We start from the raw sequence: 27666 nt of genomic DNA on the forward strand, positions 1-27666 counted from the left end.
CTGTAAGATAACACACCTTGGGTTAGTCACAAATGAGATGTTGGTTTGTGCTGTCCAGTTTATATTTGAATATTTATTCTGGGACTGCAGCAGTTTCTAATGATTTACCAGTAAGGTACCTCATTCCACTTTCCACTTTTTAACTGGTAATGTCATTTTGTACCAATGGTACTTTATTACAGTACAAAGGTTGTTATTAAAATCTTATTCAATAATCATTTTCTAATATTTTTTTATCCAATATCAATTGCTTGCTTGTTGTGCTACTAAAAGACACCAGCTCCATCACACTTTGTTTTTCTCCTCACTTTTCTTCTATTTATTCTGTTAAAACTTACAGTACCTGCAAGCTCTCTAACTGGCTTCCTTGATTTGGCTGCATATTCTTAATACATTCATTATTAAATTCCGCTCTAAGCTTTGAATTTCAGTTACATTCAATTAATCTGGTTTTAGCAGGAATACTTCCGTCTGCCTATTTTTAGTCAAGTTCTCTATGAAAGATTATCTGACGCTATGTCATTAAGTACTGAAAAGTATATCATGTCTACAAGAGAGCTTTATGAATGAATAATCAAAACAAAAACGATCCTACAAAATATGGCCCTTTTTAAATTATTGCTATGATATAGTGTTCCTCTCCCCATTAGCACACATATACCTGTCTTGAGCATCAGCACTCTCTTATTTTCTGATCACATCAATTTCACATTTAAACACTAATCTGGGTGCCCTACTTAATGCAAAACAATACCAGTTGCTTCAAGCAGAAAGCAAGTTGTGTCACATTTTCCTCTGCCACTGTTTGATTATGTGGATCTCATATATTTATCCTCGGTCCTAATAATAGAGTGCATTATTAGCATTTACCACACTACCTCAAACAGGACATCGCCTGCTGATAGAATCTCATGACAGATGGTATGTAGAAACTGGGTGTGCAGTTAATTCAGGTTTGACTTTACCTTTGCTGTTACAAACCTTATAACACGGGCCAACCGATGGCACTGTCTGTGTGCTTTGTATAAATAGGCCCATGTTTTAGGATATCGCCACGCCTCTGTTGCATTGTGAGGCAACAGGTGAAGCTGAGTTCTTTCAACCAACATGAGGAGGAGTGTGTATCATTATCAGCGGTCTCTAACAGATGCATGGCAACAAGATTTTCTGTTATACAATACCATGGTTACCATGCTTGCCTAGGATTGATCTTGTTTCCACTATGTTTACCTACATTATACATTATTTTTAATACACAGTTTATTTTTTTTATAAGGGTAGAAAACACAAGTCAAAACTAAGTTCAGAAGGCATTTTTTTTTTACAACATATTTCTAAAGACTGCATCCCTGGATACATGTTACACTACAAATGCAAAACTGAAGCTTAGACCAGGCCTTAAAATGCAGTGCATAAAAAATGGAGTGATCCACACTTACACGATCCAGAGTCCTGCAGTGGTAAATAGAGAGAACAGAACAGGAAACTGCATTTCCTCATTGCTTCTTAAAAGTCCTTTGAAAAAAAAAAAAAATGAAATTAATGAAAACATCCTTTTTACTGGAGTTTTACACGGTTATGGCTTTTATTCTCAATCAGGTAAAAAAACAATTTTGAACATTCTCCAAAGATACACAGGTTACCCTGAGCTATTTCCTATTAAGCTGCTCATGAATTAATTTACACACATTAACCCAGCCTGTGGTCAGGCTTTTTGGAGGTCTGGATTTTAAACAAGAGTTGGAGCTTTGGAATCTCTCTGTGTCAAGACAACAACTCCCATTCCAATACCCCCTAATACCACATTGAAAAACATGCCTGCATTGCTAGGTCAAAAAAGTCAGAATATTGTTTGAAGAAAGATAAATAATGACATGGTTTTCAGTATCTTTCTTATAAAACAATAATGGCCACCTGCAGTTTTGAGAGGAGCTCTCGACCTGTGCACAGGTCTGTAGTGTTATCCCGTTCAGTTCAATGTCACACACACTCAAACCAATCCTTGTTTTGTTTTTATTAATTATTATTATGTACTATGTGCACCTGCTTTACAAAACGAGTATTTTATTGACATGCCCCGTTTGTTTGCATTGCCAAAAGGCTAAGTGCTTCCTCACCCGCTGGATCCTGTATCACCCCAATCACCACAAAGGCAAGCTTGTGCTCCTACTTGCAGAAGTACAATGCTATAAAAAGTCACAACATTGAAGCTCTGTTGTAGACCAGGAGACAACACAGATATTAAAAAAGATGAGAGCCTTTTAAACAGTGTTGTATTTGTTATTTGACATTGTACAGGAGAGTTTCAACACCAGGTGAATGTGTATATAAGGTAATCTTCCTTAATAAGTATTTAAACCAGAGTCGCCTGGACATTGGCCTGCCATTTTGTTTATTTAACTCTCCATTTCTCCTGTAAAATTAAATATACAGTATGTATATCTGTGAGCCCATATACAGCGTGATTAGAAAGTAAGTTTACCACATCAGTGATATGATGCGTTGATGTGGTAAATATACTTTCTAATCACTCTGTATAAGACACGGCTTGCACTGGGTGACCACCCGTCCCTAATAGGACGGGACAGTCCCTAAATGCAAAGATCAATTCCCGGTCCTGGACTAAATGCCTCTGGGACAGAATTTTCCCGGATGCCTTGACACAGTGCAATCTTAGCAGTTTAGTGCCACAGTCAAACCATATCATATCTGTTTGGAGAAAAGCCCCGCCCCTGCCGCATCACTTTGCAATGCCTTTCACAGCCCAAGAATGACTGACACATTGGACAGCCAATCTAAGACTATATCTAAAACTATATAATTCCACTCTCATGTGACTTTTTACACTCACATCACATGTTCCCCAACAACTTGACACTGATCTGCTTTGACCACAGCAAACAAACTACAATTCGTCTATTTTAATTTCAGTGTTTTCTTTGTTTATGTGAAATGACTGACTCTAAAAGTTTAAGTGACACATAAGAACATAAGAAAGTTTACAAACGAGAGGAGGCCATTTGGCCCAGACCATGTAGCTTCCAGACTCCCACAATTCTCTGTGTAAAAAAAGTGCCTCCTATTTTTTGTTCTGAATGCCCCTTTATCTAATCTCCATTTGTGACCCTTGTTTTTGTTTCTTTTTTCAGGTCGACAAAGTCCGTTAGGTCGGCATTGTCAATACCTTTTAGAATTGTGAATGCTTGAATCAGCTCGCCACGTAGTCTTATTTGTTCAAGACTGAATAGATTCAATTCTTTAAGCCTGTCTGCATATGACATGACTTTTAAACAGAATAATTCTGGTCGCTCTTCTTTGCACTCTTTCTAGAGCAGCAATATCCTTTTTGTAGCGAGGTGACCAGAACTGAACAGAATATTCTAGACAAGGTTGTACTAATGTATTGTAAAGTTTTAATATTACTTACATTGATTTAAATTCAACACTTTTCACTATATACTGAGCATCTTGTTGGCCTTTTTTATAGCTTCCCCACACTGTCTAGATGAAGACATTTCTGAGTCAACCTAAACTCCTAGGTCTTTTTCATAGATTCCTTCTTCAATTTCAGTATCTCCAATATGATATTTATAATGCACATTTTGTTGCCTGCCTGCAGTACCTTATACTTTTCTCCATTAAATGTCATTTGTCATGTGTCTGCCCAGTTCTGTCTTGTCTAGATCATTTTGAATGACCTTTGATGCTGCAACAGTGTTATCCTCCGATGCTGTAGCTCTGAGGTGGCTTGATGGTGAATCTGCAGTGTGTAAAGATGCGGGAGGCTGACGGCACACGCTTCGGAGGACAGCGTGTTCGTCTTCGCCCTCCCGAGTCAGCGCAGGGGTGGTAGCGTGAACTGAGCCTAAATAATAATTGGGCATTTCAAATTGGGAGAAAATAACAAAAAATAATTGGCAACGACTACAAAAAAAAAAAAAAAAAATTAAATGGTGCGTCACAGTGAAGCAGTGGATTCAATGGGGTTGAGAGTCGGTGAACTGCAGCAAAACCACAAAAAAAAAAAAAAAAACAGCAACCTTTCTATTATTATTATTATTATTAACTAAGTTGATTCACCAAACTGTTGTTAAATTCCCCTCCCCAATGAGCACCAAGTCACTTCTGACTCGCAACTCACCCATACTTACAGCGGTCATACACGTGGATTAGGAAGAGTGCAAATGATTCAACAAGAGTTTCTTTGACATTATGTAGAAAATATTTTAGAATTGTTATTAAATATACAGTATAAAATATGTAAATATATGCAATACCCCCCTCATAAAAAATGTCAGGTGTCCCGTTTTTGCATTTTGAAAAGGTGGTCACCCTACCTGCACTGTGAGTCAGAGCTCTCTAGCTCATAACAGTACATTAAATTCGACCCTGCAAGGAAGTCTATACCAGACATTATTCCCACCAATCAATATACAGTGTTTTTAAATGTATGGCACAGTAACCTTTAATTAAATTTAACACATACCAGAAACAAAAAAATATATATATATTGTGCTAATACCCGTATCATAAAATAAGCTAGTTGCCATTTCTATGTCATACTCAATATTCATATTCTATATAATAATAATAATAATAATAATATAATAATAATAATAAATAATAATAATGTCAACAATTTATTGCAAAATATTTTTTAAGGTTAAGGATTTGAGTGGCCTTGAATTCAGCTAATTATATTATAATATACAGTTAGTGTGCACTCATATGCTGTATAATTTAAATAATCCTTGTAGAAAAGGCGAACATGCTGTTTTTGAAATGGAGTACAACTTGTAATATTGCGTCTCCCCTACCGCTGTGCTTGCCTGTGATGTGATAGCTATAGAACCTACCATACCATGCCATACCTCTCTGAAATCCTTGGGCGTGCGATCCGTCTTTTCTCGCTTTCGTTCAGTCTGTATATGTAGAGGTAGAAGAAATACGCAGTGCTGTGTTTCATTACAAAAAGCGCCACTTTTCCCTTTGTACTATATACACATTGAAGTATTGTATTTAAAACAATTGCGTAGGCGGTACGTCTTCTGTCCCTCTTCTTAGTTCCATACCCCGCTACATTTTACAGCGTGCTTAATAATACCGAGCGGTGGTATCACTGAAAGATGCCCGACAAACGAATTATTTACAAATTCGACTTATGCATACGCTGTGTTTGAGAGAATGGAAATCGTTTAGTCTTAAGCAAAGTGACTGAGCAGCCTACTGTAGGCCTACTGTAAAAATGTTTATCGTGACTGGCTCGCTCAAAATAAACGACTAACAGGTACCTGGTCATTTCAGGTCAATTAATTTCACACATTGCATCTTTAATTAAGTGTGAACTATAAAAATAAACAGCTTCGTTCCTCAGCGTTATGATGCGGCAGTCAATTATTATTATTTTATTTTTTTAGGTTTGCTACTGGGAACTGGACAAAAAAATATGAACAACTGAGATATGTGATATGCATTTGTGTAAATGAGCAGTGCCCTACGCGACTAATTACACGGTTTTATATATATATATATATATATATATATATATATATATATATATATATATATATATATATATATATATATATATGAGTTGCATTTCCCATCCTCTGTAGACAACGCGTTGCAGTGTACCATGACATTTAAATAGGACTTAATGGGAGTGCTTTGGGGCTTATGTAAAACTATTATATATGTATTATTATATTGAATATGAATATTGAATATGACAAAAAAAACCTACTCTTTATTAATATGACCAGCTATCACATTCGTGTGTTATGCTACATTAACAATTCCTCAAGGATAACAGCCTTTAATTTATGCCACCTGGGATACTAAGAACAAGAAGCACCTGTCAACTGAGCACCTATTACACTGTGTAACAAATGTTTGTTTTTTTGTTATAAACAGTATAATCGTTAATCTCGAAAAACTACTCACTTCTAAATCTTTTGTAGTCATTTTTGTATTACTTTAGTATAAATACATGTTAATTTGGATTCATATGTTGTTTTTTTTCTGACTTTATGTGAACGAAGAGATACACATTTGCCCGTTTTCCCATTGGAAATAGTGATATTTTGAAATATCACTGTCCTGGTCACAAAAGCAAAGTTTGTGGGGAATAATAGCCATTTTTTATACTTTTGTGGCATAAGCAATTAGGAAATAACACTTACTACCCAGGAACAAAAATTGTGTTACATAGTGTTATCAACCTCTTATGACACAAGGAAGCATTGCAGATCATGCCAACAACTGTTTTAAGCACTTACACTCGTCCAGCTTTTACTTTTTGGTGGGAGGATGCATATTATTGTTTCTACCTATACGGAAAAACAATATATTGCAGTATTATGTCAAAGCAATGCAAATATATATTTAAAATACATAGTAATATATTCTCATCTCTTTCCTCAATATATGCTGCCTAGTGCAATATATATTTTAAATATATTCTCATATATTTCAGAAAATATTTAAAAATATATTGCAGTACATTCCTACAAGAATACAAGATATATTTTATAGATGACAGAAACTAAAATATATTTTGGATTTCATCAAAATATATTGCAATAAATTCTAAAAAAAAAAATAATAAATAATTTTAAAAAACTAAAAAAAAATGTAAAAATAAAAAATAAAAAAAGTCTGTTTTGCATGCCGTGGCGTGCTCACGCTGTTTCTGTAACCTACACATTGTCTTTAGTTAATTTTAACAATTCTTAAAATGTTATCCTGTGTCTAAGTTTGATTCCTTATAGACATTATATTTCACTAATATAGGAAAGCAAAGGAACATTCGTATATTGCAGTTTTTATTTATTTATTTATTTATTTATTTATCCAGACTGTTGTACCATGTGGTTATGCTGGGATTAGTGGCAAGGAAATAGCAGCTGGTGTTTAGGAAATTGCAGATGACAGCGAAGAGTCGTGCAGGTAGATCTCGATTATGAAGAATGAGAAGGATGAATAGTAAAGATAGCGAGCTATTGTGAGCACTCTGTGTCTGTTTTGTAAATGGGCCTTTCACAGAAACTGTACAAAAATGCCAGACAAAATCACTGTCCAGTAATTAGTGCAATACGTCATTATGCACCAGTGTGAATAGCTCTGCTGAGGCTGGAAATCAAATGATTATTGGAGATTGGGCCGCCACGTGTACGTGCTTCAGCTCTAACGACTATTGGGCAAAGCTTTGGACGTGTCTGTTTGCATGATTGCATATTATCTGCTAGGTGTGTAACTCTTGGAATCTATTTTGGAATTGACACTGTTGTAATGAGGAATTTGGGGTCGCAATGAAAGGATAAGCAGTTGTCACATGTGCAGTCTCTCGACCTGTATGCTGGTGTGCCCTGGTTGCTGGAACTCCCACACAGCTTCCAGTAAACAGAAGCAAAACTGACCTGCATGTATTGCTTCACACCAAGCAGCACAAATGAGACCAAATTGCCACATGTCAACATATTTGAACAGCAGGCTGTAATCTATCACTGCTCTAGAGAGCAATTACACTTCGGGAATACTCTAGAAATCTGAAGGTGACCGTTTTTAATCTGTTTCGATAAACTGATTTTAAATATAAAACCATCTGATTGAAAATCAAACCTTTACTCTATGGTGGTCAAGGGATAGTGGGAATGGAACGTTAGTCCTTTTTTTATGCCAGTAGATTCGTTTGGCACTTATAAAAATGTGCCATGGTAAAAGCAAAATAAAGTGTTGTAAATCATAGTGAAAAACACAGTAAAGAGCAGAAAGGTATGTTAAAGCATGTTAAACCCATAGAAATGCTTGGTAACCTTTCGTAGATGCATCCATTGTGTACTGCATTAGTAAAATGTATAAACCGCGGTGCAAATACTTTTATATGGGTCCTTGGAGAAAACATGTTTTGATTATAACAAAAGCGATATGTCAGAGAGACCGGTACTTCTATTATTGTGTACAAAAAGCTTAAATGTGGAGCCTCTTTGTTGCATTTTTTTATATATTAAATTTTCAAGCAGGTCCTCGGTATCACGGAAATAGCTGCAAATTGGATTTTTGATTTACCAAGCATAAATGTATACAAACGTATGCAGCGCAGGTTCCTATACATCATCTAGCCAGCATAGGGAGGGCAGTGTATAGGCTTGTTTAAATCGAGACTCCACAAGACAATCTGAGGATATTTTTCATCCTGCTGCTCTGATCACAAACCCATTTCAATGTCATCCTCGGGCCGGAGAGAAATGTTCATTTTTGCAGATTCTTCATGTCTGTGGAGTTTTGTCAGTTTAAAATAGAGACAACATTTCACTCATACAGTCATCAAAGCAACTCATGAATTTGACATACAAAACAGACGTCCGCCTACGCAGTTCTAGTACGCCCTTCAGAATTTAAATTTGAATTCATACACCCTTCAATGATTAAGACAAACAGCACCATCCCATATTTGCGGTATTTATTGAAATATTCAACACTACAGCCAATGCTACTTAAGCCAACACATTGATATTGACAGCCTCTGGTTTACACAATCATGTTTTGGCATTAGTAAATGTTACAGACCAAAAAAAAAACAAAAATCAGATAGCTACTTTCTTTCTCAACGTGCACGCCTGCCTGAAAGCAGTGCGTTGAAAACACGTTTGAAAAGGAGACAGTTCCATTTAGCGCTTCCACATAGGGAAGTGTATATTTAAAAAGCAAATGAAGGCAGTAACACCACGAGCAAGTAAAAAGACAGAAAACATAATGCAACTTTGATAATTTGTTGAGTTCCATTGTAGCTAAAATACAGAACGTAGCTTCTACATGACATATATGAAATGTCCAGTAAGGAAATTGTGTATTTTGGCATTGTTGAAAGCTGTTTTACAATCACTTAAAAGTCAGATAAATCACATGGCTCGCTCTTCAAAGGACGCCATTTCCTTCGACACATTTACATTTAAAAATCAACACAATATAGATGCAGATCATAAAGCACTCTGGACAAGAGAGAATACTATGAGGAAAAAATACAGTACATGAGCGGAACAGCCCGGCAACGTCAGTAAGTTAAAATGCAATGTCTTATTGTCTCAAAAATAAAAAATGAAATTATTGAAAAAAATAAAACCATTCTATCCCTCAGTAGTTTCATTTCTCTGTGGAAATGTGCAGTCCATTATCTGACACCTATTTCAAGCTGCTAAAGATTTTGAACGTTTTTTTTTTTTTTTGGGGGGGGGGGGGGGGGGGGGGGGGGGGGGGGGGTTTTTGGGGGGGGGGGTTGTATTAATTATGTGTTCATCTTAATGTGTTTAGCTTAGATCAAAAACAGAGGGCGTTCTTTATTGAATGTAAACCTCCTCAAGGCTCTTGGTGTTTCAACACTGCATTAATATAAGGTTTCTTACATTGGCAATGGCAGTTTTAAACCCCCAAAAAGGTCAATTCTGTTTTTTTTTATTAGCGGTTCTCAGTTTCACTGGGTTTAACACTAATGAGAACTGGGTTCAATCTAAATTACAGCACCGCTGCAGCCGGTGTGGTGCTATAGAAGATAATGTATTAATTGTTTTTCCAAACAACATCTTAAGGCATGTCAGGTGGACAGGGGTTTAGCGTGCATGTGCTTACTGTTTACTTTGCAGTATCCTGCACAATTCACAGATCGTTTCTCATAGGATTAGTGACAGTAACATTTAACATTTGTTAATAAGATGCTGGCGTTCTTTTGATTAAAGATGATTTCTAATAAGATACTGCACCCCCAGCCAAGTACAATAAACAAATACATGGCTGGGGGGGTTACACTATTTACTTATAAATTGGATATAACTTTTGCTCACATTTTGGGCTGATGACTCATGGTTATTTTGGCCACTAATAAAACATTTTTTAAAAGATACTATAAGAATCAGGGTAAGCTGTAAATCATTAACTCAATTCAACTATTTCTCATAGTTATGAATTTCCAGTGAGGATCATCCAAAATCCTTAGGAAGGAAAATATGTAACTTGGTCAATTTGTTTTTAGTGCACCATTTTTCTAGTGTGCCATCTAGCTACTTCTTGAATTATCATAGCAACCCATCCACCCACCGTGTCAAAGATGTGATGATTCCAGGCCCAGTTCACGTTCGGGTCTAGTTAAGTGTATTAAGTATAAACCTTGACCTGAATCATCAAGACTATGCCTTGAGAGCCCTTGAGGCTGCAAGAGGCAGCATTTATCCCACTGCTATTCATAAGATACCATTCTGTTCACTTTATGTTCACATTTAAAAAATAAATAAAAAGAACTTTCGATGTAGAATTGGGGGGGGGGGGGGGGGGGGGGGGGGGGGGGGGGGGGGGAAACACATAGTTGATAGCTTGAAATTACAAATGTATCCTAAAAGATGAATTTCTTCTTTTTATTTCTTTTTTTTTTTTTTTACAGAATGCAAGGCTTTAGTCTTCTTCTTCTTCTTCTTCTTCTTCTTTCTTCTTCTTCTTCTTCTTCTTCTTCTTCTTCTTCGTTAGGTGTTGAGTGTTTTCTTCAGGAGCTGCCGTCCCCAGTTCTTTTCTTGCGGGCCTCGATGATTTCTTTGGAGGCTCGTTTCCGGTCGCTCGCCAGGCCCAGCCAGCACATGAGATCAATGAAACACGTGGTCGGGTTCAGCCGCAGGCCAAACTCGCTGGTGGAGTAGTCAAAGGGAAAGGTGTGGTGGTAGTTGTGGAACCCTTCGCCTGTGGAGACAGACAAACAGACCCAAGGCTTTTATTCTACTTAAAAAAAACCAGAGATACAATGGACAGCCTCCAACATCCTCAGTGTTGGTTTAACATCGTTTTGCTGTGACTGAGGGATTTGGGTCATGAATCTAGGCTAACAGCCGACCCCTGCCCTCTCACCCCTAAGGAGGAAACCACCCTTTAATTCCACTAGCAATTTTTAAAGCTTATAAGAGCTGAACAGTGAACATCACTCATAGTGAAATATCCTATGGCTTGTGCCACATACAGTAAGTTACTGTCAGGACAGCCAAAGTATAAATGGCAAATCCAAACACATTTGCAATTTAGGCTATGCTTGGTTGGGTAGAGAGATGGAGGTACTTGTGCTAAGGTCACAGTAGCAAGTGGCAACATGTTGGTTCTTCCTGTAGACCCTTGGTTGGTCAGTGACCTGTGCAAACAGGAAGCAGAGGAAATGCTCCTGGTTTCCACTTACAATGCTATTTATCAGCCAGGTAGTGTCAGGTCCATTGACCAAATGCCACCCACTTAACACTATCATAAACTTTGAACCCCCTGAAAAATAGATTTTACTTGTACGTCATGGCAGCCATACAGCTGCCATTTAAAACTCTGATGGATTTATAACATATCTTTTAAAGAGGGTGTGCTGAATATAGACCAAAAACATGAGTTTGGAATTTTTTGCCTCTAGTGAACATGCTAATGGGTAGCACCTGGTCCTTTGCACTTGTTTGTTTTCATATCTAACTACTTGCACTATAAACCCTTAAAAAGGATGAAATTACGTTTTCCTACTAACCAATGGCTCCGAATGTGACAAATCGGTTCTCCCTGGGACTGATGCTCTTGTCGTACGGGCGGTTACCGTACATGTGTGCAGCACTGTTCACCAGCCAGGTGACGTTCAGGCACATGGTGTAGCGCAGGATGGAGGCCAGGAAGAAGGAGTTCCACAGACTCTCTCCCCAGAAGTACCAGGGCACCAGGGTAGGGAGGATGAAGCACATGAGAAGCACAGAGCTTTTGTAATACCTGCACAAAACAGCAAGGACATGTCAGCACAGCAGACTGGCACCAGCAATGTTCAAACAGCAGCTCTACAATGCATTAGAGTAACTGCACGGGGATCAATGTGGGGAGAAAACTCACAGTAATAAGCTCAACAAAAGAGAACTGTTGTTAGCTGTACCCTTGTAAGATTATAAGTATTATGTGTTTAGTTTTTCAGTTATTTTATTGACAGAAAACTTTACGCTATTCTTTGTTTTATTTTGTGTTCAGTTATTACCAGTTTTGTAAAGGAGATTGAGCTATTATTCTAGGCTCCTTCAGACACCTGAATCAAGCAGTTACTCTATTGTGCACTGTACATTATCCCTTACACATATTTTATCAGAAAAACAAAGGTAACAAATCATGTTCTAATTAATCAGCAATTCATAGAGAAACCATGCAAAATTTTTCAGCAGAAAATAATTTGCAAGGTTTTTGTTTTTTTACAACCCTGATCTGCAAGGATGAATGACTAATATTTGGTGACGTTGCCTGTGGACTTCATTAGTGCTTTAACATTTAAACTAACTTGCACAAAACAAAAATGGCGTTCTGATGAAATTCACTGTGAACCTAAATTATATGAAAAAGCTTGGCATTCTATTCTTTTGTGAATGAAGTTCTTGTGCACCTTAGTCTCGCTAAGTAAAAGTAACATGCAGCGATGAGCTGAGATCTTGTGTGTGAAGCCTGATTGCCCATCGTGACTGAAATTAAACAGTACAACTGGGATTTGCCATGCAGTGCAGAACACACAAGTCCTTACACCCTTTCATTGAGCCTCACCTCTGGCAATACCACCCTGACCTTTCCCCTGGGGCTTCATCCTCCCAATCAGCAGCCCTAAATCACCACCCAAATCCAGAAATGCAAGAGTACAGAATGTTTCATCACAGAGTTACCAGACGTCCCAGGAAAAGTGGGATTGTCCCAGCTTTCTGCCTTCATTTTTTTCCCGTCACAAACAGTAAAATTGTTAAAATCAGCCCAGTTTTGCTGTTTTGTATTCACATCAAGAAGTACAGCACGGCAGCAGAGTTCTTAGCAAGTTGACAGCACAGTAATTTATTATTACAAAAAAAGAAGACATTTATGGATTACCTGTTCAATAATTTAGATTAGTTTAATAATTAATATTTTCTTTAACTTTCTGGACCATGCTAGTTTTTTTATTATTATTATTTTATCTTGGAAGTGCCACCAGCCAAGTTAACCTTTTAAGTTAGTCCCTATAGTGTTCTGATAAACACAGCAATTTATAACAGATTTAAAATATATACAGTATAAACACCCACTGTTTCATTCTTAAATTAAGTATTATTATTATTATATACTTATTTTAACTGCTTCAGAGTTGATATCGCTTCAAGGAATTGAAGTCCTAGTTTTTCAGTCTGGAAATCTGGTAACCCTATTCATCAACTTGTCTATGAGTAACTGTGTGCCAAAGAAAGTATTTAGAGAAGAAAAAAGAAGGCTGACAAAAAAATGTTTTCCCCATGACGGGACAGGAGTAATAATACAAGAAAAACTGGAGATTTCATTATAGTAACTAACCCTATTACTCCACCCTATACCCTTCTTGCTCAATTACCATCTTTGACTCCTGTTTGTGAAACATGAACTGAACTAAGCTGTTGTTTGTAGAGAAAATCACATCAACTCAACTGATCCAGAGCACAAGAGCAGGACTTGGTTAGCTCATCTTACATTCAATTTGTTGAGCACACTTCAGTGGAATGGGTTTTTTGTAACAAGCTATGGTACCAATAATGCAACAGATTATACAAATTCAATTTAATCAAAATGTGTCTCTGTGCTGTGTCACACAGCATAGGCTCTGAACATGGGTGAGTTTGGAGGTTCACATGGTGATGGCATTGTGTAAAGTGCATGTTTGTTTGGAACATTTATAATTTATACTTTACTGCCCTCAAGCCAGTCTTTTGTTTGTTTATTAGGTTTTTAAATAAAACCCGGCTTTCTTTGCTCCTGAACTGAACTGTGTCCTTGTTTATGTGTACGGGACCCCTGAAGATTGTACTAGACAGGCACCATAAGCCTTTTGGATATTGACAACGTCACAGCTGTTCTAACCCTGAGGACAGGGATACAGGATTGTAATTATAAAGTGAGGGTCTATCACCAGACGACTTTAATACTCATTTCAAATATGTGCCCCGCTAAGCTTTGCTTATTCTATTTCAATCTCATCAACACCTTTAGCAGAAATCTTGAGAAAAAATCATTATTTTTTATTATTTTCTCCCAATTTAGAATATCCAATTATGATTTAAGCTCGGCTCAACGCTACCACCCCTGAACTGACTCAGGAGCGGCGAAGACGAACACACACTGTCCTCCGAAGCGTGTGCCGTCAGCTTCTTTTCATACTGCAGACTGACCATGCAGCAACAGCGTCGGAGGACAATGTAGCTCCAGGCAGCTTACAGGCAAGCCCGCAGGCGCCTGGCCAGACTGCAGGGGTCGCTGGTGCGCCGTGAGCCGAGGACACCCTGGCCAACCTAGCAGCTCGCTCACGAATATGTATTTTAAATATAAACAGTGCTGGTATGACGGCCCTGCACCTTATTCACAGTGTTGTAGTGTACTTTTCTTTATTATAAATGCTTATTCAATTTAAAGAGCCAGTATCACATACTTATAAGCTATAGCAATACCTGTTAGATGTATTGGACCTTGCTGTGCTGTTTCCAATCTCCCACGATCACTTGAAATAACTTTCAATACTTTTTCAGCTGCTTCAAGCAATTACATTTTCGTCTGCAGTCCCAGAATTAGATAAAAATCAGCAGTGCACCTAAATATCTGTTTAGGCATCACGTCCAGCAATGTCATCTGGGATGAAAAACTCAACGGCTTATCATTTTAGACATGTTTTGTTTTTTGGATTTTAGAGACCATTAAAACATAATTTTTAAATGTTTGTAAAATGACTGTTGCAGCGGTCATTGTATACAGTAAATTAAATACCAAGACTGCTCTGGTTTGAGCTAAAGTCAGGACCAGCGTTCTGCTGTCATCTTATTCATGGACTAATTTTTTTACCTTATGGTAGCATTACTATAATAATAGAAAAAAGACTTACAAACACATGTTTGAATGATTAAAATATCTCTGAAAAACATCCTTAAAAGTATATTTCTGTTTATTGTGGCAACAAAAAAAAAGCATTTTTTATAAATGTGTATTATTATTATTATTATTTATTATTATTATTATTATTATTATTATTAAAGATTCCACTTTATATTAACTGTCACTTTGACTAGCATTTGTGTAGATTAAACATTATCTTTGATATTCCATTTTGCCCATATTTATCATTTTATTCTGAACTGCTCAAGACCACAGGTCTTGAAAACACACCTCTTAATAAATAATTTGCCAATGTTTTTAACAAACATGATTTTTTTAGAACTTATGTTGCTACTTGTCATTTTACAAAAAAGCTAACCTGAGCGTTCTACTCCACTCATAAGGTATTTGAATAACAGGTTTCTTCTATTGCAGCGAGCAGGTAAATCTTGATTTCTGCACTTGTTTGAAAATAAGTCAGTGTTATTTCAAGTTGCACTTTGATGGATGGAATTGAGGATTCGCTCAAGTAAACCAATAAGGTGGCAGGTCTCTCCAAAATGGGAAAACAAGAGAAGAGCAGGTAAGAATCCATGTATAAGACTATGAACCACAATTATATTATGGTAATAGATCTTTAATCTAAGTATATAAATACAATGAATAATTTGAACGTCACCAACACTGCTGCAAACAGCTTACTGATCAGGAGGACTGAAGCTCAGTGTCTGACCTCCTCTCCACTGCTAAGCCAATCAACTCTTTATACCCGCTCAATCTCAGCAACGAATGTAACCTAGCATCTGAATCATGGAGGCTCGGGTCCAACCTTCAATACTACTGCCTGGAGTCAGCTTTTTCCTGACCAGTAGGGGTCGCTAAAATGTGATGACGTAAACTACTAATGCAGTTCTCCCCATGGGTCCCAAACCAACACCGACAATTTAGGGTGAGCAGAATTTAAACCACACTCACATGATTCAGTCTGCAATGTAAGCGGCAGAGCTTGTACTCGGTCTAGGACTTCCTTATAAACAAAACACACCACTATACGTTGTGTTGTCAACTGGTGCAGTAATATTGGAAAATATAGTCTTTATAGGCTCAAAAATAACCAGAAGGAAAGCAAATCAAGGTTTCAATACATTTGAGAACATGTTTCAAGGATTTCTGATGAGCAAAATAAAAAAATATATAACTTGTATATTAATTCTTGTCCAATGCAAGGCCAGTGGTCAATAACATGGCAGGTTTTCAGGGGATACACAGGAATGTAAGAATGTAGATCAATTTATTTATTCTTGAAGGGAAGAAAGCTGGCTGGTACGAGATAGTCACACATTGTAAACCCCCATAGCATTACCGTAATTCACTGTTTCTTTTCAATTTTATTAAAAATATAATTATTATTTATGTATTTATTTATTTTTTATTACTCACTTCCGTTGAAACACCACAACAGGGTCGGCCATCAGGTCACTGAAATCCAGCTTCTTCCCCTTGTCGATGACATCGCGGTGCTTCCTAATGAACAGCCAGCCCACGTGGGAGAAGAAGAAGCCCCGTGTGGCGTTGTGCGGGTCGGCGTCTGTCTCGGAGTACTTGTGGTGCACTCTGTGATCTCGTGACCACTCGAAGATGTCGTTCTGCACAGAGAGAGGAGGCAATCAACTCATCTTTCATCTCTGGAGGTTCAAATCCAGCCCAGGTCACTAGTGGCATGAATTTGGTCGCAGCGTAATTTGGATGCAAAAAGACATGCAATGACAGGAAGGGCATGGAGAGTGAACTGCTTCTTCACAGCCTCAAAGAGTGTGGCCCATCCAAAGAGCATATACTGCCCCTCTGTTCTGTGGCTAAACAGAAAACTACAAAATAGTATTTAATTCAAAATGTTAACGTGACGTTAGCCATGACGTTTCATTTGACTGTATGAAGCAAAATTATGGCAGTTAATTATATAGGTTGATGCAAAAATTTTGGCCATAGCATAAGCTATATATCATATATATCATGTATATCATACATGGAAATAAACAAAAACAACATTTAAAAATAAAATAAAACACATTTGCATTATTATACTGCTGAGGTCTGCTATTTATACTCAATTAACTAGACTTTCAAAGCTCTTTAAACCAAACCTTTTGGAATTATAATTGCAGTGTTTTTTTGTTTTTTTTTCTAAGAAAGTGTCAATCTGCAGTGAAGTGTTTTGTCAGTCTGTCTGTCCCGCTGTGGTGCAGCTGTGCTCCCAAGTGCTCACACAAGAGCTGAGTTGAGAGGTTTCCAAGGGGATGCTTTGACAGCCGTTCTTGATCTCATTCAGTGATGTTCCATCTTTGGCATGGCTCTCATGGTTTAAACCTCCAGTCTCGTAAGCTTGTTAGGGAATATCAGTGTAGCAGAACCTGGGGGGTTGTCTCTTTTCTCTACTAACCTGGAAAGCCATAGAGTTGGCTGCAGCCAGGAATATCCTCAGAGGCAGCTTCGCTTTGTAAGATCTGTGGCTCCACAATCGATGAGCCCCAGCGGTCACCCCCAGAGCCGTGAGCAAGAAGCACAGATACGCTGCGAAAACACAAAACAGCCCTCGAGTTAGTGGGATCCCTTCTCTGACTGAGGTGCTCCACGAGAGCTAAGCTTTTACTTTGCTGCTAATCGGGATGATACAGTAGATTTTGGGTTTTCTGTTCTCTCCCAAACAGAACTATTAACAAGAGCATCATGATTCTGGATTTAATGCTTGGTTATGGTCAACAATGTTACTATTGTACTGAATGTCTGTCACAGCTGGCAGTATTAGTGCTGTGTAAGTTATAAAATATCCTTTTTAAATTAAACCAGTAGTGTCAAACTCCAGTTCTCGAGGGCCCCGGGATCTTCTGGTTTTCATTCAAACTGAAGCTCTCAATTAACATAATTGATCTAATTATTTGCTAAATTGGACACGTATAATATTTTTCAAGGTCTTTTACAGTTGATGATTTAGAAAATGTACTTGATTCAAGGTGTTAAATGTGTTCATTTAATCAAATAATGAGTTTGATAGTTCAAAGCCACTTACCTGAATATGTTGATATTTTGCTGGACATTTGATATTACTGTGTTATTACATTGCCATAGTAACCTTTACTTGTCCTGCTATTAACTGGCACCTGTTTAATGTGTTGTTTATATCACTGGAGGGGTAGATTTGTACATCACTTTATTCCTGTTACATCATTCTGAATGAAATGAAAAATAATGAAACCACATTTTCTCACAAGGTGAAGCACCTGCGATGTTGGCACCCTAACTTTCTTTACAACAGCAGTCTGAGAAAACACAGGAGACATAGATATATCCTTCTGTATGTATGAGGAAACTCAGAGTTCAACATGCATTGTGCTCACAGTTGCCAAGTCAGCTTATAATAAGCGGGGTTAGGCTTATTTTTATCAAGAGTTGCTTTCATTTTTTGAGAGTCGCGTTTTTTTGTTTTAAATAGGTGACGTGACTTCAGCAGTTTAAAATGGTTGTAGGAGTGGTTTTGGTGATTGACGGGTGTCAGTGTATGTGCACATCATTAGAAACAAATACGGAATTTGTATAAACACCCCCACTCCCCTCCCTCTGAAATGGGTTGGGCTTGTTTTGAAAGGCAGTGCCGTTTTGTTTTCTCGTGAGACTTGGCAACACTGACTGTGCTACGCAACCTGTCTTGCTCTTAAATACTATATTCCAGTTAAACAAAGTGACATCCCTATTAAATGACACAAATAACATTGGAAGGAACCGTCTCCCAGAGCTGTATTCCATTTAAACAGAAATCCCGATTATCAGTATCCCAATTAGGTGGCGCCGACTGCATGACTGTCATCACTAGCAGTATCAGTTTAGATCTGAGAAGCTGCAGGCTGACAGGAATGAGTGCTGGCTCTTGAGCTCCAGTTCTCCTGAGTGGACTGCGGGGTTGAGATGACATTCAAACTGGGCATTTCAAAGGGAGTAAAATACATCATGGGGGCATGTAATGAAAGAAAGATGATGTTATGTAGACTGCAAGGTTAGAAGATTAGTTTGGGGACCATTACGGAATTTGTTATCTGTCTGTTTGATCTGAGTTTTTTTTTTTTAAAAGGCCAATTCAAAAACATCTATTAGGATCTATTTAAATGCTGTGTGGATTTCTGCTATCACAACCCAAAAGCTTAGTTCTTAGAGTTATTTAGTATAACTGATGTGACAAAGTGCTGCCTGGTACCACAAGGACCACGTGTGGTTAAAAAGTCTAAACTGGAGGCACACAATTAAGTGACTCCCATAAATAGCATTAGTCAGGATCAAAGGCACCATTTTGCCTAAAACCATTACTAAAATTAGAATTACAGAGTTTAGATTAAAAGCAATAGTAAAACTTTACCAAGTGGTACATTACAGAGGAGCACCAAACCATTTATCATATCATATACTTTACCAAGCAATACATTACAGAGGAGCACCAAACCATTTATCATATCATATACTTTACCAAGCAATACATTACAGAGGAGCACCAAACCATTTATCATATCATATACTTTACCAAGCAATACATTACAGAGGAGTTTTTTTTAGCAATTGTTTTCGCCTCTATCTCTGAAACTGCTAAAATGGAGCTCATTTGAATGTTAGCTTCTCAAATGGGTCATTTTTAAAAAATGTTTATATGACCTACAGATCCATTCAAACCCCCCAAAATATTATTTGTAAGTATTTTTCAATAAATGTTCAAATGTATTTATGTTTTATGACTTTGTTATGAGTTCACCTGTGCCTGTTGCTCTTATCAAGTTTATCCTTACTGTAGTAAACCACGGTAAAATTACTTTTATAAATTGCTTTTTACAGATAATCCATTCTAATACCATTATCCCTGCAGTGTTATAAACCCTCCATTCTAATACAGCGTTTGAGGTTAACAGCAGCGCTGTTTCCTGCACTGCTCGGCTTCACTGGATGTTGTGGAACAATAACAAGCAACCAACCAAACAGAGAAGTGGCAGCCAGGGAGATAACAACACTGTTATGAAACCTCCCACACAGCTGCAACAATATCTTGAATAAAGCAGGGCTGCTTGCTTCTAAAGGAATATATACCCCTGTGCAAATCATGCTGGAGGTTATGCGCCATGGAACAGAGTGCCCAGCCAGTAATCTGACATTCTTTTTGTTCTAAGCTCTCCCACTCAGCTACACCAGGATCAGCCCTACAGAGGCTCAGACAGCATTTCCCTTTATATTTTGGTTGAGTCATCTTGAAGAATAAACCATGCCAGTATCTCACTACTTCAAAGAGAACCCACTTCTTTCCATTACACTCCATTAGCTTTGTTGTCCAAACACTGCACACCAACATACCCTGCACATACTGTACAGTTTAGTGAACATTAAATCAATGCGGTGTGAATTCGCTTTTATCACAGTCCAGTCCCTCTCACAAGGCTGGTTTTAATAATTCAGCAGGGAGCAAGCAGGCAGCTAGACCCACAGAAATGAAGTTAAGTGCTCCATTAGTTTGTTTTTGTTTCTATAAAGAGACTGATTGAGTCAAAAGTGTCAAAAATGTTTTCTCTTTCTAGGCAATTGTCAGAGCCTCACAAACTCTGTTATTCTGCCTTTGCTTTTTACGCAGATCATTCACAATACACACAGTTTAAAAATGAATTGCAATGTTTGCATTGTTTTATTATATTTTTTGTTGCCTTATAGCCTGGAATTAAAATGCATTAAAATAGTTTTTTTTTTTTTTCATTTATCTACACATCCTACCCCACAACTTCCAAGTGAAAAAAATATTCTAGAAATTTGTAGAAAATGAATTAAAAATAAAAACTGAAATAGCTTGGTTGGATAAGTGTCCACTCCCCTTGTAATAGCAATCCTAAATTAGCTCAGGTGTAACCAATCACCTTCAAAATCACACACCAAGTTAAGTGGCCTCCACCTGTGTTAAATTGTAGTGATTCACATGATTTCAGGATAAATTCAGCAGTTCATGTAGGTTCCCTCTGCTGGGTAGTGCACTTCAAAGCAAACACTCAACCATGAGCACCAAGGCACTTTCAAAAGAACTCCGGGACAAAGTTGTTGAAAGGCACAGATCGGGATGCATATAAAAAAATATTAAAGGCCTTGAATATCCCTTGGAGCACAGTCAAGGTGATTATTAAGAAGTGAAAGGTGTATGGCACCACCAAGACCCTGTCTAGATCAGGCCGTCCCTCCAAACTGGATGACTGAGCAAGATGGAGACTGATCAGAGAGGCTACCAAGAGGCCAATGGCAACTTTGTAAGAGCTACAGGCTTTTATGGCCAAGACTGGTCAAAGTGTGCATGTGAAACAATATCCAAGCACTCCACAAATCTGGCCTGTATGGTAGGGTATCAAGAAGTAAGCCATTACTTAAGAAAGTCCACCTTGAATCCTGTTTGAAGTATGCAAAAAACACTCAGGAGATTCTGTAGCCATGTGGCAAAAAGTTTTGTGATCTGACAAAACTAAAATGGAACTTTTTGGCCTAAATGCAAAGTGTTATGTTTTGCACAAACCCAACACTGCACATCAGCCAAATAACACCATCCCTATTGTGAAGCATGGTGGTGGCAGCATCATATTATGGGGATGTTTCTCATCAGCAGGACCGGGGCATTTGTCAGGATAGAAGGGAAAATGAATGGAGCAAAGTACAGAAAAGTCCTTGAGGAAAACCTGCTGCCCTCTGCAAGAAAGCTGAAACTGGGACGGAAGTTCACCTTTCATCATGACAATGACCCAAAGCACACAACCAAAGCTACACTGGAGTGGCTAAGGAACAAAAAGGTAAATGTCCTTGAGTGGCCCAGTCAGTGCCGACCTAAATCCAATCAAAAATTTGTGGCATGACTTGAAGATTGCTGTCCATCAACACTCTCCAAGGAACAGAGCTTGAACAGTTTTGTAAAGAAGAATGGTCAAACATTGCCAAATCTAGGTGTGCAAAGTTTGTAGAGACCAATCCCAACAGACTCACAGCTGTAATTGCTGGCAAAGGTGCTTCCACCAAGTATTAACTCAGGGGGGTGGAGACTTATCCAATTATGATCTTTCAGTTTTGTATTTTTAACAGTGTGGAGTATAGTGTGTAGTTAAGTGGAAAAAAATCCTCATTTAAATGCATGAAACTCTGAGGCACTGACACAACAAAATGTGAAAAAAGTTCAAGGGGGTTTAGACTGTCTATAGGCACTGTGTGTGTGTGTGTGTGTGTGTGTGTGTGTGTGTGTGTGTGTGTGTGTACACACACACACACACACACACACATATATATATATATATATAGATATATATACATATACACATACACACACACACACACAGCCGTTTGCATACAGTTTGAACGTATTCTAACACAGACTGAAATGCCCAAGAGGCTATTCTGCTTATTCCATAGATTTTGTAATTAATTCAAGTGGTGACGCTGCCTAAACATTCACAAACAAAGATACTGTGGCACAGAAATAACACCGAGCTTCACAGTGGTCAGTCCGCAGGGATTTCATTATTCAAGCTTTTGCTCCATTTTTTTTGTTTGTTTTTTGGGTTTTTTTGTGATGTTACCAACCAGCACTCCTGTTAATTATCTAACTTATATTGTTACATTTACATTTTGTGGTCCTTTCAAAAAAAGAAACATAGGCACATTTATATGGAGAACAATATGGTGTATACCATGTATTTGCTTATTTACAGGTAAATATGGTCTTTTTTAACTTCCCTGAGCCCTTGTTTCCATAGAGACCAGGCACTCAGTCTAGCTGTCTCCACACTTTAGCATTACATGAAGCACATCAGCCACTGCCTGTTCTACCGCACAGTGCAAACAACATACCTAACAATGTAATCAAATACACAGCTTATCCACTGAACTAACCTTTCACTTAGCTTGATTTATGACAATTTCCATAAACAAAGCCACACCCCTTCACTGAATGAACTTTGGTGAATGCAATAACAAGACTAACACAAAGCAGCATCACTAGGGTTATGAAGCACATGATTCATGTGGAAGTGCATCTTCAACGCTCTCTCCTTTCCTTTTATTACAGCTCTCCAGCTGGATTGCTGTCACTCTCATGTTTCTTGTATGTACTGCAGTAGGGAAGCAGGTTGGAGCCTGTTAGCGACACTCGCCATAATTCCCAAAACTGACTCACAAGCAAGCCCAAATCTTTTTTTTTTTTTTTTTTTTTTACCTAAAATGAAAAGTATGTTCCTCTAATTCTCACAGCGCCTCTCATTTTGAGGCTGTTCCTCATGAAATCAGGTTTAGTTAGGGAAGAATTTGTGCACCTGCTACCAATATCTGTGAGTTTTTTCCCCATTGTGACCCAAATTGATTTGTAACAGTGATAGGCATCTCTTTCAAGTCCGTTATTTTAACAATGTATGCATTTCAATTGTAGCATTAGCAGCTGTTACCTCTGATCCAATTTTCATTAAATTGGTTTTTATTTTTATACATTTAAAAAAAAAAAAAACTCCATAATCAAGTTGTGTTTGAAAAACCTTATTAAAAACAACAACCCCCTCCTCCCCCCCAAAAAAGCCTTGAACACAACATATGGAATAATTGGCATGCAATATAAATAATATACTAAATGTTCATGCAAAGTGTTCTCAAATTCTGGGTTTTGCTGTATCGGATATGTGCATGCTATTATAATATTATAATAGTTGCTGCGTCACTGTCTGTGCGCAGCTGTAGTTGGTACATCCTGCTCACTGCCTACATTAAGTATTTGGGTTAGTGTATGCAGGGAATGGAACTCTTTGGTGTCACAAACCTCTGCAGCAGCCGCCTACTATTAATCACAAAACACTTGTGTGTAAATGAACTGCAATTAATCAATGATATAGTGTAATTACAATTAAGCAGGTCTGCAATTACAATTACACAATTACAATTGTGATTGACTGCTGGATGTACACCGATTTGTAGTGTTTAATTCCTGGACTGAGGGTACGGTCTGGGATACAGATACTCTAACTGGCCCTGACTGTGAGTTGTTTTACGGAAATTCAGTGTATATACAGTACTGCCACCTTCTGGACAAATACATATCTCCACATATCTAGAAAGCCATTAGTACACTTTGGGGTTCCTAGAAAAGCCTCCACCATTTTGCCAGTATGTAAAATTACTCAGTGTTCTGTAGTAGGGATCCTCTGTAAGGGAATATAGGTTATAATGTTTTATGTTTTATGGGGGGTTCTAAGATGTTTTTAAATCTGCTTTAATAGATGCCAGCATGGTAAATTGTGATTGTAAAATTGATAATACAGTACATTAACAACTTGTAATTGCATTTCTAATAGATGTTCACTTTTTTATCTCTTGCTCTTATCTCCTCTATAAGGGCGCTCTCGTTACATAAGATCACACATCTATTTGTGCGATTATTCGATAGATGTGGCTACTGCTGCTAACTGGTGGTAAACAAGAACTGTAGGTATTTGTTGTGAAGTGTTGATGGCAAGGTTCATAGGGCATGACTACTCCACACTTAAATCTATTATTGAACTCAAATCCCATTAAGAGGATGCGTGGCCTGACAAGAGTCAACTCAGTCATCACCAATAATTACCTAAACAGGAGCTGAGGATGCACTGGCCTCATTAGTTAATGGCAATTTAAAATGTAAATATTTTCTGCACTGGTTGTGTGGTACACTGTTATTTGTTAAGCAACAAAAAACTAATTCAGTGAACTATACCTACTATATACATAGATACATGACTTTTTAATGACAAATAAATAGCATTCCAATTGTGTTTGCTGTCATTACTATTATCATACTATAATAATAATAATAACAATAATAATAATAATAATAATAATAATAATAATAATAATAATAATAATAATAATAATAATAATCTGGTAATCCATAATCCTCAAGCGCCAGGATATATTTTAGTAAATCAAAATATATAATACATTATATTGTATCTGTACGCAACAGTAAATAGCATGCAAATCAATTGCAGCGTGCAGGAACCCACTTGTCTCGACCATTCAATCAATATATTTGATTTATAAAAATGGCATGTTACGTACATATTTAAAAATAATGAGCGCAGCACCTGTCGCGAACCGAAGGGTAGAAAGCGTCTTGTGACGTATTCTTTTTTTTTTTTTTTTTAACGTGTTGTGTTCATAATATGCCAACGGGGTGCCAAAGCAACTGTGATGTTTAAGCAACGGTGTAGAATAAATATGAATGTGTGCATATGGTTGCAGCAATAGAAATAAAGTATGCACAAGTACAGTAAATACGGGTACAGAGATGCTGTTTGCACTATGCAGTAGAACAGGCAGCGGCTGATGTGCTTCATGTAATGCTAAACTGTGGAGACAGCTAGACTGTGAGTGTCTGGTCTCTATGGAAACAAGGGCTTGGGGAAGTTAAAAAAAGACCCTATTTACCTGTAAATAAGCAAATACATAGTACACATCGTATTTTCTCAGTATAAACTTGCCTATGTTTCTTTTTTTGAAAGGACCACAAAATGTAAACGTAACAATACAAGTTAGATAACTAACTGGAGTGCTGGTTGGTATCGTCACAAAAAAAAAAAAAAAAAAAAACGGAGCAAAAGCTAGAATAACGAAATCCCTGCGGACTGACCACTGTGAAGCTCGGTGTTATTTCTGTGCCACAGTATCTTTGTTTGTGAATGTTTAGGCAGCGTCACCACTTGAATTAATTACAAAATCTATGGAATAAGCAGAATAGCCTCTTGGGCATTTGATAATCAAAGTGTATGCAAATATATATATATATATATATATATATATATATATATATATATATATATATATATATTTGTACATTTTGAGGTGTTTGTTATATACAATGACAAACAATAAACGGTTTCAGTCAACAAAACCTATGTGTAATGTATAATTTATACTATAATGCTATAATTTGCATCCATAGTTGTTAGTTAATATATAGATGTGCGAAATGCTCAAACGCCACAGTAAAATATTACACCCGCAGACCATCAACAAGCTCACACAGGCTAGTAATGTCTGGGTACGTAGGTGTGGCAGGTGAATGTTTTCTTCGACTAAAAACAATTTTAAATAAAGAAACGTGAACAAGCAGTCCTGACTCACCCCAGATCCAGGTGAGAGGGTGCGCCTTTGGGATGAGCGAGAGAGCATACACCGCTCCAACGTGGTCAAGAGCCATCAGGACTACGTTCCTCCAGACAATATCCTGAGAACGACGGTCTTTGCCATCCCTGCTCTCTGCCGGTGCCGCTTGCTTGTCCGCTACTACACCATTAGAGGATGACATCTCCTGTACATTCTGCATTACACTTCCATCCTCCACCATCACCATCTCTGCATCAAACAAATCACTTGGTTAATCAGGGAAATAAAAACAAGTAACTGCAGATCAATGTTCAGGAATATCTGATTAAATGAAACGGCCGAGTTTTTTTTTTTTTTTTTCCTATAATAACTCTAACGAGTGGTAAAAGAGATGAGCATATGTTGCTGGCATCTCATGCATGGTGATGTAGTGGCTGAACTGCCCGCAGCTACGCAGAGAGACCTGCATTGCTGCAGCCAATCGCATGCCGCTGTTGTGCGGTGCCTTAAAGAGAAGAGTTCCTCTCAAAAGAGATGCGTGTGAAACGCTCTTTTCCAACAACGCCTATCTGTAGATTCGGCTCGTCTAGATTGCATAAAATGTAAATACATTAGTTTAGATTTGTCAAAGTACGTCAAACTTAAAAAACGCACGGTCGTCGAACGGCAATGATTCGGTAGTGCACTGTACAGGGCGAGGCCAGCGTGGCAATTTCCCAGTGTTTAATGTTTAATTTCACTTGATACAGTATGTTATTGCCCGTGTATTTTATTATTCAAACTAAAGGCTGATCTGAAAGCTGTAGAAACAAAAACCCTATGGAAGGCAGTGCGTCACGGAGATGCAAGTGGAAGTACATTAGTGGCTTTTTTTGGCATTTACAATACAACAAACCTGCACAATAAATTTACAATACAACAAACCTGCACAATACATTTACAATACAACAAACCTGCTTTCTGGTGTTTACTTACTAGTTTTGTTAGTAAACTAAGACAGCACCAGGTGTAGGGTACAATAGGGTCTTGTTCTTTTGATACGGGTATGTGAGTTTTCATTCAGTAGTCCTATCTCGATTCCATGGAATACATTAGTTGGACCATGAAGAGCGATAACTCCGGAGACGGTTTGATCTGAATGAAAGGATTATGTGTGTAACAGTCTGACATATTGAAGATCGGCTGGATAGTATTCGCTGGGTTAGCAGGTGTTTCCGTGTACATGATTGCACAAATTACACAAATGAAGAGTCCTATACAAATGTATGGAACTTTTTGGAATACAGATATAGCATATGTTTTTATCCGCAACATTCCTGAAGTAATTATTGAGAAAAGTTCACGTATTGCCCCACACTACATTGGCAGTGATATGTTAAGTTTTGTTTTCATCTTTGTGTGATTCAGATCATTTCAATACGTTTATTTATTTTCAATTTAAATAACCATAAAGCAGTACAACTAATGCCGCACCGTTTAAATGAAAACATTGCAAAACGTTAATGTGCCTGTCCAAACATTGTATACTCACCAGCACAAAACGTTAACGTGTCTGTCCTAACATTGTATACTCGCCACCTCCCCAAAAGGAACCAATATAAATAGACTAAAATA

The 27666-nt window shown here is 37.7% G+C and overlaps 1 protein-coding gene across 1 annotated transcript; it reads right to left on the reverse strand.

Annotated features, from left to right (window-relative positions):
* Positions 1 to 10311: 10311 nt before the first annotated feature.
* Positions 10312 to 26599, reverse strand: LOC121301240 (stearoyl-CoA desaturase 5-like). The gene is made up of 5 exons (XM_041230405.1): positions 26071 to 26599; positions 17324 to 17454; positions 16324 to 16529; positions 11531 to 11763; positions 10312 to 10719 (listed from the first exon to the last, which is right to left on the reverse strand). The coding sequence occupies exons 1-5, from the start codon at positions 26297 to 26299 to the stop codon at positions 10529 to 10531; spliced, it is 990 nt and encodes a 329-aa protein (XP_041086339.1). The 5' UTR covers positions 26300 to 26599; the 3' UTR covers positions 10312 to 10528.
* Positions 26600 to 27666: the final 1067 nt, after the last annotated feature.

Source organism: Polyodon spathula, chromosome 2 (assembly GCF_017654505.1).
Source record: "Polyodon spathula isolate WHYD16114869_AA chromosome 2, ASM1765450v1, whole genome shotgun sequence".
Lineage (NCBI taxonomy): Eukaryota > Metazoa > Chordata > Actinopteri > Acipenseriformes > Polyodontidae > Polyodon > Polyodon spathula.

Coding starts and splice junctions, on each gene's coding strand:
- LOC121301240 (XM_041230405.1), bottom strand. CDS start 26,299: ATGGTGATGGTGGAGGATGGAAGTGTAATGCAGAATGTACAGGAGATG. Junction 16,530..17,323: donor CCAACTCTATGGCTTTCCAG/GTTAGTAGAGAA, acceptor CTCTCTGTGCAG/AACGACATCTTCGAGTGGTC. Junction 11,764..16,323: donor GTTGTGGTGTTTCAACGGAA/GTGAGTAATAAA, acceptor TGTTTTGTGCAG/GTATTACAAAAGCTCTGTGC.